Raw genomic sequence first — 14,103 nt, 5'->3', positions numbered from 1 at the left:
AATTGCAATGCACTGTACCAGTGTCTTTAGGGAATTTTCTTACATCGCTTTAAAGCCTGATTTCAACATACAACAGGCTCAGCGAGAGGAGAATAATCTGCCAGGGGGAAGAATGGATTCACACTGGTGGCATTTAGCTGCTCTCTTTTGAACCCTGGGTGGTATAGTTATTTATGTAAAACTATCATCTGACCTGTCTCAACTGTCCTCAACTCTGCCTTGCCTGAACAGTTTCACTCAATGAGAATTTCAAATTAGAAACTCTTTGTTTAATTATTCCATTAGCAATATGAGATTTCACTGCCAAAACCTAGCTGTGGTTTCAGAAAAGAAGACAGTTGATTTTAAGCTAAAATCAGTTTGCTAAGCAGCTGGTTTGAGGCAGGAGTGAAGACTATTAAAATTGAATGAAGAACCAATGCCCTACAAGCAATCTCTTCAGATGGAATGAAAATGTAGACAAGGGCTAAAGTTTCAGTGGTCAAAAAAAAAAAAAAAAAATAGTTTTCCATTGCCTGAGGTATCCCCCCCCCCTCCCAGGAGTGCTGCTTCTGCCTCAGTTTTTTAGTGCTTACAGCTTTCAGTAGAATGTTTGCTGTTCTTTTTCAAAGAACCACTAGTGTGGGTTTATTTCTGTTGTCTTCACAACCTGGTTGCTGTGGTACTGATACACAAACCATGGAGAGATTTTATTTCTCCAAGCAAAAGAAAGAAACCTTCAGTGCCTGCATTTCCCTAACACCCTTCAACAGCACAGGAGCAGGGGAGCACGAGTGACAGCCCTCAGATCAACGCTCCTGTGCACAAGAGAATTCAGACAGCTTCCTCAGTACTTTCCTTTTGCTTCAAGCTCTGTTGCAACTGGGGCTTGCTCCAGGTAAACCAAGTTCCCAAGACCCAGGAGCAGTCAGGGATGTTTTATTTCCTCAGCCTCCCCCTCAATAGGAATAGGAAGCTTTCTGCATCAGAAATTGCTGCTTAGCCAGAGCTCAGAGGAGGAATGGACCGTGTTTATGTACAGCCCTTTTGGTACCTTTTTTCTACTGTTCGCAGTTTGCCAGCCCTTTGTACCTGGGGACAGGATATTTTTCTACTTTCAGCTTGTCACAGCTTCAGTTTTTAATTCTGTAACTCTTTAGTTCACTGAAAATCCCAGTGGCTTCTCAAATAAAAGTGCCAATCATGACTGGCTCAACACTTTTCACTTTGTCTTGGTGAGACTGTGTGGGACAAGCCCCTTGGGTGCCAGTGTCTGCTACTAAGAGGTGGGCTGCGATGGGGAACCACCTCCACACTGACCCATGGCTCCCCCACCCAAATGAAGACCTCTCCAGGTCAGGCCTGGACACCATTAATGCTGTGTTTCCCATCATGGCAGTGACATCTGCACTTCCTGGGCAGCTGGTGAAATGCCAGACTGAAAACCTTTGCCCAAGAAATTGCCAAGACCCCAGCATCTGTAGCACCAATGCTCTGCCACCCACCCCGGGCTACTACCAGCATTGCTGATAACTCATCCAGTGACAGTCTCTGCCTGTGCTTTGCTGCCACCAGCTGAAGCACTTCTTCCCACTCACCATCTACGTCAGTAAACTGAATTGCTTTCTTCACTGATTAGCAGACTGCCATCTAAAACTTTAAATCCTACCTTATGCTTGTGAGTGGTTGATTATCCAGTTTGATACTTCTTGATAATCAGCAGAGTAGTATTTCCCTCCCTGTCTTGATGGTAGTTCAGGATACCTGAGAAGACTCCAACTCCTTTCACATACTTCACTCACCCTCCTGCAGCGCTGATCTTTAATGAATCCTAGCTTTTATCCATCCCCACAATGTTCTTACCAAAGTGACACACATCTGTTGAGATCAGCTTCTCAAGCAGGGATGGGAAAAACCACAAGAGGACTGAAACTTGCTTACAAGGTACTGACACTGGTCAAAGTCCCAACCAAGTCCATGCGCTGCACACACTCCTTCCCTCCTTACACACTTCCTCCTTCAGAAAAAAAGAATGGATCACAGGATGTTAGGGGTTGGAAGGGACCTCTGGAGATTGAGTCCAGCTCCCCCTGCCAGAGTAGGACCGTATAATCTAGTCCAGGTTGCACAGGAATGCATCCAGACAGGTCATGAAAGTCTCCAGAGAAGGAGACTCCACAAACTCTCTGGGAGCCTGTTCCAGTGCTCTTTGACCCTTACAGTAAAGAAGTTCTTCCTCATGTTGAGGTGGAACTTCCTGTGCTGTAGTTTACATCCATTGCCCCTTGTCCTATCACAGGGTGTAAGTGAGAAGAGGCTGTCCCTTCTTGACACCTAGCCCTCAGATATTTATAAACGTTTATTAGATCCCTTCTCAAGTCTTCTCCTCTCCAGATTGAAAAGCCCCAAGGCTCTCAGCCTCTCCCCACAGGGCACATGCTCCAGTCCCTTAATCATCCTGGTAGCCCCCTGTTGGACGCTCCCTTGTCCCTCTTGAACTGGGGAGCCCAGAACTGGATGCAATATTCTAGGTGGGGCCTCACCAGGGCAGAGTAGAGGGGGAAGGGAACCTCCCTCGATCTGCTGGACACACTCCTCTTAATGCACCCCAGGATCCCATTGGCCTTCTTGGCCACAAAGGCACATTGCTGTCCTATGGATAACTTAATTGTCCACTAGGACACCACAGGGCTACTCTCTATCAGATTGCCTCCTAACCTCTACTGGTGCAGTTTATTATTCCTTCCCAGGTGCAGGACTCTGCATTTATCCTTGTTGAACCTCAACAGTCTGCCAGCTGTCACAAAATGAGAGCTGATAAACCCTTTCTCAAATCCAAAGCAGTTCCCAACAGCAGGTTTTTTTCCCCAGGTGTTTTATGAAGAGACATGATCTATGTATCAAAGTGCTCACTAGCAGAATGGTAACAAAATTGAATCTAATTGAATCTTAGAGCTGGAACAAGAGAAAGGAATCTCCCTTCCTTCCCTTAGCATTAAGAAAGCACAATTCTTCCTCCTTGACCCACTTACTATTTGCTAAGAAAGGATTTCAGCATAAGGGATGAAGAAAACCACTGAAGGAGGAAAACCAAAAACAAACAAACAAACAAAAAAACCCCACAACCAAACACAAAACCAACAACCCACCACATTATGATGGTCCCAGAACATTCTCCCAGGGAGAGAAAAAATACCCTTTCAGGTCTGCCCTAAGCTGGGCAGTGACTCAGACCACCAAGCACCTAAGCAGAGCTGGATCTACCTTCATCTGGGGTCCAGTCTGTGCAGTCCATGAGTTTCCTTGAGACACAGCCACCTCAGTGCTGAGTCTGACACACACACTCCTGAGCACACCTGGACACCACTGCAGTCACTTGAGGATCTTCCAGCATCTCTAGTTTTGGTGACTGCAGTGGGTGACTAAAGATGTAAACTCTGGAGTTCTAACATTGCCTGAGTATCTGATTTCAACAGTTCTCACTGCTTTAGGCTGTGTTGCTGCAGTGTCACTGAGGTTCCTTCCCTCCAGCAGCAATACTGCACTAGCACAGAACAAACTCACCCCTACCAGCTGGAATCCTCCGTTTATTTCTAGCTTCCAAGAACAAGACAGGAATTACCACTCTTGGCTTTTTGTTTCACAATAGAACAGGAAAACCACTGCCAGGTGTTAGTTGTAGGTCATGTAGCGGGGGGTGGCACTGAACTTTGCATAGGACTTGATGACTTTGTTCACTGCCTCCAGGAAGTCTTTCTCCGTTGCGATTTTCCGCCGTGCCCGGATTGCAAACATGCCTGCCTCTGTGCAGACACTGCGGATCTCAGCACCTGTGCAAGGGAGGGGAAACCACATCAATACTGACCACCAGTGGAGGTGAAGCAGCCACAGGACTGTTAAAGACAATACACCAAGTTCAGCTTACCTGTGCTGTTAGGGCACAGCCGGGCCAGCAGCTCAAATCTGATGTCTCTCTCAACGCTCATCGAGCGAGCGTGGATCTTGAATATGTGAGTTCGACCCTGGAAAAGGAGGGGATGACACAAGTGTTGGTGCTGGGAAAGAGATACTGACTCTCAAGGTGCAGCTGCTCACAGGCAGATGAAAAATACATCTTTTATTTGATGCCAAATTATAGCTTCTTGTGTCAGGACTAGCATGTCTAGATGTCCATGACATTAAGAGAGTACCTTCTAAAAGAGCCTTAATGGTAGAAGTGCCTCAAGAAATCTCTCTCAAAGAGCCAAACAAGACACATTTCAACTCAAGAACTAAATCACAGATCTGGTTGAGTGACTCTACCTGTTGAGTCAGGAATATATGGCGCATGCAGCTATTCATCAAGGCTCCTTGGAATTGGTGTAGTGTTGGAAAAACCTTTTGGTGCATCTTTAACCCCTCCACTTCTGTGTGGTTTCATGAGTGCTGCTCATGTGAATCCCCACAACCTGCCCCAGACAACAATGCTGTCACTGAAGCACAGCCTCGTATCAGAATGCACTGCCAAGGGAAGCTTTCTCACCTCAAGGTCAGGCAAGCTGAACTCTATCTTCCTATCCAGCCTGCCAGGCCTCATCAGAGCTGGGTCCAGAGTATCTGGTCTGTTTGTGGCCATCAGCACTTTGATGTTACCTCGTGGGTCAAACCCATCCAGCTGGTTGATCAGCTCCAGCATAGTACGCTGCACTTCATTGTCACCCCCAGCCCCATCATCAAAGCGAGCACCTGGACAGGAGACACAAAGAAAGGGACCTTCAGGGCATGAAGGACATGTCACAGTGCCTACATAGAAGACACCTGAAAAAATAAATCTAAATTCCACAGGAATATTTGTGACAAGCTTGAAGGACTCTGAGGGGGCTGTTTGAAAATCACCTGTTTCCTTAGGATGAAAGGGCCTTTCTCCCTGACTAACCACTGGCCAAACTGCTGGAGCTGAGAAACAGTGTCGTTGGTGGTCTGCCCTGCCTTGTCTGCATAAAAACTGCTGTACTTTCAAAAGACTTAAGTAATCTATCTTAAACATCTTTAATACATATTCTACTGCCTTTGTGGAAAAGATGTCAGAAATAAACAATTCAGGGTGCAATAAAGCTTTAGTTTGTAGTTCAGGAGCTGAAGCAGGGGTAAACTAGCAGTAGTTTCTGCAAAGACAATGCAGAGACTCTTCAGTAAAGTTTAAATGATCTAGGTGTTCCAAAGGTGAAACAAATTACTTCAGCAGGGCTAAACATGTCCAAGCTATCTAAACCACTTCTTGACAGCCACCCATGCACAAGACATGCTGGCAGTAGTTTTGCTTAAACAGGTATATACAAGCACATTTCTTGACATGAAGCAACACAAAGAACTGCAACATGAATAGAAAAGCTGGAAGATTGCATGTGAGACTAGAGCTATAGATACTATAAAATACCTCCAATGGCATCAATCTCATCAAAGAATATGAGACAAGCTTTCTTAGTTCTGGCCATCTCAAAGAGTTCACGAACCATTCGAGCTCCCTGAAAGTGGAAAAAAAAAAAAAATCAAGATTTTGCTAAAGATTCACAGCTCTGAACTACCAAAATTAAACTTCTCATGCTTCCAAGCACTTTTAAGTTTCCAACAATAAAACCCTGCTCTCTACAGCTACCTGGAAGTAGTGTTTGTCTTTTCTCCCTACTATCAGGAGATCAAACGAGAGGAAACGGCCTCAAGTTGTATCAGGGGAGATTTAGGTTGGAGATGAGGAAAAATTCTTTGCTGCAAGAGTGGTCAGGGATTGGAACAGGCTGCCCAGGGAGGTGGTAGAGTCACTCTCCCTGGAGGTGTTAAAAAAATGCATGGACATGGCACTTGGGGACATGGTGGTGGTTGGTTTATGGTGGGACTGGATAATCTTAGAAGGCTTTTCCAACCTAAACAGTTCTATGGTTCTGTATAACAGATTATCAAACCTTAAAGCCATTTAGAACCAAGAGGGAAATGACTACTCTCAAATTTAGAACTATAGATCAAGTTAGTCACCCCAGGGCCTAGTGAAAAATAAGTGGCAGAGTTGGGAAAGGAATCTTAATTCTAGAGTCCTCCCAGACTGCAGATTAAACTCTGCCCTGCAAAATCTGTCAGTTACCACACATTTCAGGTCTTAGAACTGCTTGCCTGATCTGCAGGGATTTGTCCAGCGGTTCCTCCCCACTCCTACCTCCAACAGACACAAGTAGACTCACCCATCATACCCACTATGGTGTCTGGTCCCTACAACTAGGGATCTGCACACTCCACCAGGAGTTTACTCTCACCTCTCCCACGTACTTCTGCACCAGCTCAGATCCAATGACTCTGATGAAGCAGGCATCAGTCCTGTTGGCAACAGCACGGGCACAAAGTGTTTTGCCCGTCCCAGGTGGCCCAAACAGAAGCACTCCTTTAGGAGGCTCAATGCCAAGGTTAACAAACCTCTCAGGCTGTAATGGAAGGAAGCAGAAGGCAAGGTTAGATGCACAGTAAAGATGATGTGCATCACAGAGTGTATGTAAATTTAAGACAATCATCAGTGAAGAGCAGTACAGACTAGACTAGGCCAGATTTCATATGTTAAACCACTTATCCTCCCACTTAGGTGTTCACACCCAGCTAAATGATCTTCTCTTACCTTTTCCAATGCTAAGAGATGACCAGAATACTTTTAAAATAACCAAAGTTTCAGTCTGGAGGTTACTTACATGAAGCAGAGGGGTTTCAACCACCTCCCTCAGCTTTTCAATCTGCTCTTTACAGCCACCAACATCACTGTAAGTGACATCTGGTTTTTCTTCTACCTACACAACAAGAAGTTGAGTGAGAGTTAACAGCCTGATGCTGCATATCACTCTTCAACAGCACAAAGAAAACAAAATTACAAGACAAACCAATATCATATTAAGCAAAGGCAGTTCTCACTTGCATCATGGTGACTGTGGGATCAATCTTTGGAGGCAATGGGATATGGATTTGATACTTGTTTCTGTCCACCCTGGTGAGAAAGCATAAAAGACTATTATTCTAACACTGTTTAATTAAACTGTAATGTAGAAACAACTGTAAATTAGAAGCTGAATTCTTAAACTTCTTTTCTGTTGCATCAGAACAGCCCTGCCCTTAAAGCTAATAGTCAGATGGGCTAGAAATTGGAACGCCTCCTGCAAAGAATTTTAAGGTTTCCAAAAACATTAAGTCTGAAGTATTTTGAAAGCTAAGCTTCAAAATAACACACAGAGCAAACTGGGAAAATATTGACTGTAAAAGTAACAGGCTTCACCTCTGGGGTGAAGATGTCCTGGAGCTGCCCTGTGTGCAACTGTGCAGACACCACAGAGGAAGCAGGCTATGAAGGCCCCTGGAAGCTGAGCCCCAACTGACAGGTTTCGGTCCATGACATAGTTTCCATCAAAATGACATCAAAATCACAAGATTCTAGCACAGCATCCAGGTGAGTTACTGTCTCCAAACACATTACTGTTACCATTCCAACCACTGCAAAAGGATGTAATGATAGATGCTGACCTGTCCAACTAATGGATCAGATGAGAAAGCTCCAGAAAAACTCAGAAGAACAAAGATTCTGCCTACCCAACTCTCATGCCTTCTTCTATGTCAGTAGGTGCCACTTGGTCGCTGAGATCCACGACAAATTTGGCAAACTGCTTGACATTGATGATGTACTTGGGATCCTCAGAGTCTGCATTGATTATCTTTGTACACCTAATACAGAGCACACAATTAACACCAAGCAGCTCGCTGTTTGTATGAGCATCAAGAGGAGAGTCCTGTTTCCGGTCACACTGAAGTATGTCTTGTACTCTGATTGCATTGCTACAGCATCAGCTAACAGTTACAGAAATAGGTACAGGCATGAAGGAGGTCATGCAGCATCAAGCACGACACAGCTCCTTGCTGACACAGTAGTGAAAGCACTTTCAATATGCACAACAAAAGCTGTCAATCACATCTGGAACCCAGCCCCACTGCAGAGAGAAGAGTGCACCAACCTGGCAACCTGTAATGGCTGCTCACTCTGCAGAGTTTGCTTATCTGCAGCCAGATCCCAGAGGGCAGGAGGAGCCAGGCCAGTGTCAGATTCCTTGATTCCTGCATACAACACAGACAGCTCAGCAACCCTTCCCACACCAAGAACCTTAGACATAAGCTTTGTGAGAGATCTCCCAAACCCATGCATAGATACCTTCGATGAAATCCCTGAAAAATAAGCTTCCTAAAGAAATGAGGCCTACATGACTGTGCTAGATAAACATGCACATCCTAGCTGGCCCACCCTCTAACACAATTTTGCAGTGTTGGGACAACTACAACCAAGCTTGACAGATATCTCACAAAGGAATGAAACTCTGCAAGTATTTCACTGAGGAAAAGCTTTAGTGCAAGTTAGCAGAAGCTAAGGAATTCACACAAATGGAAAACCTTACCAAACTTCCAAAACATGGATATAAAAGGTACCATCTCCATAGTGTGTTTGAAAGAACCAGAGAGTTCACTGGAAAAGAGAAACTGCAGTCTCCTAGGAAACTGAGGGCCACTGGCAGATGAATAACAGGGCAGCAAAAATATATCAATGAAACAAGAAAAAGCTAGGGAACAAATTAATTTTTAGTGTAAATGCCATTGCTGACTACCTGATTTCAAATGCTGCCTGCTCTGATCCGTGTTTGTTCATTATACAAGGACTGCTGGCACTCCTTAGTGTTGGGTTTAGCAGTCTATGGAAGTTCACTCACTATTCAAATGCAGCATTATGCAAATCATAGCAAATTATTTGTTGCAGAAAGGGGTATTTGTTTCATGCACCATAATATAGAAAAATGGCAGTTTTCAATAAAAATATGTTAATCTATACAATTACATAATCACATGGACAGATTATCCTTGTCCAATCAAAAAGACCATCACCTATAGAACAAAAATCCCAGGTGGCCAAGCAAAAAATCATTCTTTTGAGAAAAATAACAATAATAAACCAATGCAGGAGTTGTTTGCAATGAGCTTCCTCACACACTTGCATGTGGGTCCTCTATTGAAAGCTGTCTTAAGAAAGAAAGGTACCAGTAAGCTCGTTGATCTTCTTAAGCAACTGCTGAATATCATCTTCGACTTGCTTGATCTGCCTGGAGTACGTGCTCTGGCCCTGGAGAAGGAATATCATGTAGATTTCAGAATTTGGAGTATTTTATATTTAGAACAGAATGGCAATAGCTGCTGAGCACCAAGGTGTTCCATAGACTGTCCTGGTGGAACAGCCAGTTATTGATGGCAGCCAACAGACACTACTCAGGTCCAGTAACAATACTGCTGTTTGCTAAAATAGAGTGCAGCTGCACAACTGACCAAGTGTGTCAAGGCCATTTTTTCACATTTCTAAACTTTAAGGATTTGTTTTTCTGTTAGTCATTCATCCTTAATTTTTTTACACTATTGTATTTCCAAAATTAAAAAAAAAACGAACAACAAACCATCAAAACTTAGTAAGAATTACAGAGACAGAATCCTGTAGATATTATCTGAAAATTACCTGTCTGAGTGCTTTCACCACCCTACTGAACTCTTCTGTCACCCACAGAAGATAGCATAAAGATCATGGGGCAAATCACAGAATGGGAGGGGTTGGAAGGGACCTCTGGAAATCAACCAGTTCAACCCTCCTGCTAAAGCAGATTCACCTAGAGCAGCCTGCCCAGGCCAGCATCCAGGCAGGTTTTGAGTATCTCCAGAGAAGGAGACTCCATAATCTCAACCAGAAATTAGATTCTTGCTTGTGATAAAGTGCTCTGCTGCCTTTCCCTGCCTAATGAAGGCAGATCTGGAGCTGGATTTCCTTCAAGTAATCCCTTTCATAGCAAACTGGCAAAAGAAGATGCCACAGTGGGCACAAGCTGTACTCCAGAGCTTCATAAAGGAGTCTCAGGATCAACAAAAATTCAGACTTCTGACAAACATTAAAATCTGGACATGCTCTAAGCTGCAAGTCCCACTTTTCAAGAGCTTTTATAGGCCCACTGTACTTTGAGTGAAGAGAGATGATGTGCATTTTAAGCCTTAATGCTCATGGAAAATGACTCCCCAGATTACATTCTTTTTCACAAGGTCTGTCATTAATAGGTTTATTAAATGATAACTAAAAAGAAGTCATTTTGGTGAGAGAAGAGGTCTTACTGCTCTTTATAAAGCAAGGAAATTGGTTAGAGAAAAAGCCCTAGCAAAGTCCTAGCTGTTGAACCACTATGATGATCAGCTACAAACACAAACAAAACTAAGAGGGAGGGAAACAACTAAATAAATAAATAAATAACACATTCATTACTTTCAAGTCAACAAACCTGCTGGATTACTTTTAGGGTTGTGAGTTGGGTTTTGGGGCTTTCTCATTGGAAGATGGAAAGGGATGAAGTATTTTGTGAAAGGAAAGCATTAGGAGAAGCAGATTTACCAACTACTCACTAATTCCATATCACTCCATTCCTGCATTCAGTTCCTACCAGGACTTACCTTTTCCCTTTAACAGCCTTTTGTATGTGTGCTACTTACATAGGTTTTCAGCAGGGCAATATCTCCTTCATCCAAAGCTGAAACGAGACAGGAGAGACTTATCTTCCAGTTACAAAACCAAAACTAGCAGTAACAATTCTGCTGCTTCTAAAAGATGAAAACATGTATTTCAAAGGGATTCTTCTGAGTTTCAGCTACACCAATGTGGGACAAAAATGCATTAGACATCTAAGATGCTCTCTTCAGGCCATAAATCTGTACCACTCAGCTCAGAGCAAGCAAGCTACGTAAACCCTGCCTCACAGAGTAGCTTAACAATCTGTGATTGTACAGAGAAGGAAATGAAGATAACAAAACTTTGTCTTTTTAACTTTGTTTCTTAATATTTAAGAAAGCATCAATGAAAAAACTGCCAGTAGTTTCCATCAGTGATGTCTCTTTTCCAGAATGCCCAGTGTGAGCAGGAAACAGCAACCAAACCCAAGTTATCTCAGTAACAAAAAGCTACCATAAACTACTAAATCAGCCTGGAATTGGTAATTAATATAATGCTGAGTTTTAATATTGTAAACCAGAGAACATCAGATTGGTCATAATATAAGAAAGAAAATCTGGCCCAATATCCCTTCTCCAAAGAGAAGGTCTATGAACACAATCACAGCCTTTAGAAGTTTTTGTCAGTTTTGTGAATCATTGCAAACTTCCAGCAACCTTCAGTACAATACTCAGAAAGGCAAGCTCTCATTTAAGTCAGCATTGTGCTTCTTTTGACTTAAACTTGAAATTTAAAAACTGTACTTAAGCCTCGGGATTCCCCCATCAGAACAAGCAGCATCAGCTGTGAAATGCATCAGCTTTTGCAGAGTCCTGAAGGACTGCTCCAGAGAACTCTCAGTTAACTAAGACAAATCTATCTGTCACCCCCTACTTATTATCACTTTGCAGACCTTTAACATTCCCTTCCCCCTCCCCTAAAAGCTACCTCTTCACCCAACCACATGTAGTCTTCACCTTAAGCATCCCTGGCCCTGTTTTTCCTCTTTCCTAATACCACTGCATCTTTTTATGGTAGAGAGTCCAAAACCTGCCCACCATTGAAGATCTGAGTGCAGCATGTATTATACACTATTTTGAGAAGATTTTCTTTGTGTTGATCTCTGCTTTTTTTCCTATTTGTACCACCCTACCGGAGTTTTTTATGTCTACTAAACCCTATGTTGTTATACTTTAAACGTCTTTGAATGAAAACAGTTCAAAGTACACCACTGATTGCATATAGTGTTGATTTTGTCTCCAGATGCATGGTTTAATATATACTAACATGAAATTAAAAGGCAAGAGAAATTCAAACATGAGAAGCAACCAGCAACTACCACACTATGCCAATACCACCAGAAAACTTTGCCCCTCCCCTCTCTCTCTCTCCTACTTCCATTGAAGAAGTATCGTGGTTTAGTAAACTGGTCTTTTTAACTAATCATTAACCACAAAAGACCTTTTGTCTTACGAAGAGCGATTTAGGCTTTTTAGGAGCCTTTTATAAGAGAACCGTAGCGAGCCTTGGATCCACCGTACCCCGTGGATCGCGGCTGCAGACGGCAGCGGCCCCTCTACAGTGCCAGAAGGGCGAAGGCACTCCCCATAACCGCCCCTCATCAAACAATCCTTCACCGGGCTGCTTAAACATTTGCCCTCAACAGGCTGCGACTTCGTGGACCTAATTTTTCCCCAGCTTTCCCACAGAATTTTGGGGAAGAAAACAACAAACAAAAAACCACCACAGAGCGATGTTTACGTTTAACACCACTGCCTCCTGGAGATCGCCACCTCGTCAGGACCCGGCTCCGGGCCGGAGAAGCCGCGCAAAAAACGCATCAGAGGGATTGCAATGTCTTTTTTTTCTTCGCCAGCTGTGCCCCAGCAGCCCCGCCGCTCCCGGCACCGAAAGGGCCGCCGGCAGCGCCGCCCCTGCCCTGATGCCCCATACCCGGCACTGCCAGCTCCACCATCCATGGCCGCGACAACGGCTAGTGGGCCACAGGGAAGCGACAGGCCAGACCGGGTCGGACCCCCGCCCACATCGCCTCTCACCACGGATGGGTTTATCTTCCTTCTCCTCCTCCTTGGTCTTCCTCTGGTCAGCGCCCAGGTAGTCCGGCATTTTGGCAGCCTCTAACCCGCGGCCCGCTCTGTCCCGGATGCGTTACTCAGCACCGCTGGGGCTTCCGGCCGAGCCGAGTCAGGCCACGCCGGGGGGACACCAAAGGAGGGTGCACCGACTCGCGTGCGCCGCCAGCACGAAGACATCTCTATCTTCTTCCCCCCGGCTCTGCTGCCTCCGCTATAGAGTTCCGCCTGCCATAGCGACGGTTAGAACCAGGTCGCCGGGTCTAGCCAGGCCTCGCTGTGGATGCTGGGCCATTGCAGAGAGGCTGTATGGAGCAGGCAGAGGAGCGAGAGGAGCGGAGAGGAGGCTGGACCCCGACGGGCCGCTTATCCCGCCTCACACTGCTGCCGCCCCGGAAGTGCTCGCCGGGCGCCTCCATGCGCCGGCTCCTGGCAACCGGCGAGGCGAGGCGAGTAGGGCCCAGTGCCCAGGATCGAGGCTCACTCCCGCCCGCCGCCACCATGCTGCGGAGCGCGCAGGAGGGGCAGGTCACGGCCGTCACCAGGGCCCTGTCGGCCGGTAGGTACCGCTGGCCTCTCGGGCAGGGGCGGAGGCAGGAGCAGCTCGGCCGTGGGCCTGTAGTCGGTACCAAGCCACCAAGCCGGGGAGGGGACCGGTGGGCTGCTGTCGGGATCTTCCGCCGCTACCCGTCCTGCCGGGACGCAGGGCAACCCTGTGTCGCTGATGTCAGGACCGGGGCTTTCCGTGGCTTGAGCGTGTGTGCCCGGGATAAAATAGAAGAACAAACATCTCCTAGGCACCTGTTTAGGCATTAGAGTTGAAAAATCTTATGTTTGTGAAGAGCTTTCCTGCTTATTTTATTTTAATTCTGTCCTCTTCGCGTGTTGCATCTGCCTTAATCCTCATTTCAAGTCGGTGTGTGGAGCAACAAGTCTGCTCTCGCTGCCAGAGGGAGTGGCCTGTAACAGGGGGAGCGGCAAGGCAGAGAAGAGCGATCCCAATGTTGCTAGCAGCAGCCGATGTCGCCCCATGTTACCGAAACAAAGAAGATGTTAAATATCGTTTCACGTGTGCCTTCCTTTAACTGGAAAGTACCTTTCAAGATTGGAAAACACAGTGAAGTGTCTGGAAGCTCTAGTCTGCTGGGCATGTGTTTTGATTCTTGCACTGTGTAAAGCAGTCTTGTGGTTTTCAGAAGGAACTAGAAAATGTGGCTATCTGTCCAGCCTTGTGTGATGCAGTACTCTGTGGCCGTTGATGGGGTTTAATTTAAAAGAGAAAAAAAGAAGTAAAGTACAAAAGGTGAAGTTGCTTTTATGTTTTTGCTTATAGCATCAGTACTCTGTCAAGTGGAACCTGTGGGAAGATGGTTTGAAGCGTTTGTTAAGAGGAGAAACATAAATGTTTCTGCCTCTTTCCAGGAGCTGGAAGATGAGAAGGAGCTTTCTGAAGAGTCAGGGGATGAAGAATTGCAG

At 45.3% G+C, this 14,103-nt stretch overlaps 1 protein-coding gene across 1 annotated transcript; it reads right to left on the bottom strand.

Moving 5' to 3' along the window:
• Nucleotides 1-3,558: 3,558 nt before the first annotated feature.
• PSMC2 (proteasome 26S subunit, ATPase 2) lies at nucleotides 3,559-12,728 on the bottom strand. Its single transcript, XM_054399877.1, has 12 exons — nucleotides 12,592-12,728; nucleotides 10,540-10,577; nucleotides 9,061-9,142; nucleotides 7,992-8,091; nucleotides 7,573-7,704; nucleotides 6,904-6,976; nucleotides 6,687-6,782; nucleotides 6,264-6,428; nucleotides 5,396-5,483; nucleotides 4,502-4,704; nucleotides 3,905-4,001; nucleotides 3,559-3,809 (listed from the first exon to the last, which is right to left on the bottom strand). Exons 1-12 carry the CDS (start codon nucleotides 12,659-12,661, stop codon nucleotides 3,652-3,654), a joined length of 1,302 nt encoding a protein of 433 aa, XP_054255852.1. The 5' UTR covers nucleotides 12,662-12,728; the 3' UTR covers nucleotides 3,559-3,651.
• Nucleotides 12,729-14,103: the final 1,375 nt, after the last annotated feature.

This window comes from Indicator indicator, chromosome 3 (genome assembly GCF_027791375.1).
Source record: "Indicator indicator isolate 239-I01 chromosome 3, UM_Iind_1.1, whole genome shotgun sequence".
NCBI lineage: Eukaryota > Metazoa > Chordata > Aves > Piciformes > Indicatoridae > Indicator > Indicator indicator.
The sequence above is the reverse complement of the archived record's forward strand: the minus strand, read 5'-3'. Positions and strand labels throughout refer to the sequence as shown.

Excerpts from the sequence above, each read along its gene's own strand:
- PSMC2 (XM_054399877.1), bottom strand. The coding sequence starts at position 12,661 with ATGCCGGACTACCTGGGCGCTGACCAGAGGAAGACCAAGGAGGAGGAG. Across the intron at positions 5,484-6,263 it reads TGCAGAAGTACGTGGGAGAG|GGAGCTCGAATGGTTCGTGA; the intron begins GTGAGAGTAAAC and ends TTCCACTTTCAG. Across the intron at positions 4,002-4,501 it reads TCAGCTTGCCTGACCTTGAG|GGTCGAACTCACATATTCAA; the intron begins GTGAGAAAGCTT and ends CTCCTTTTCCAG.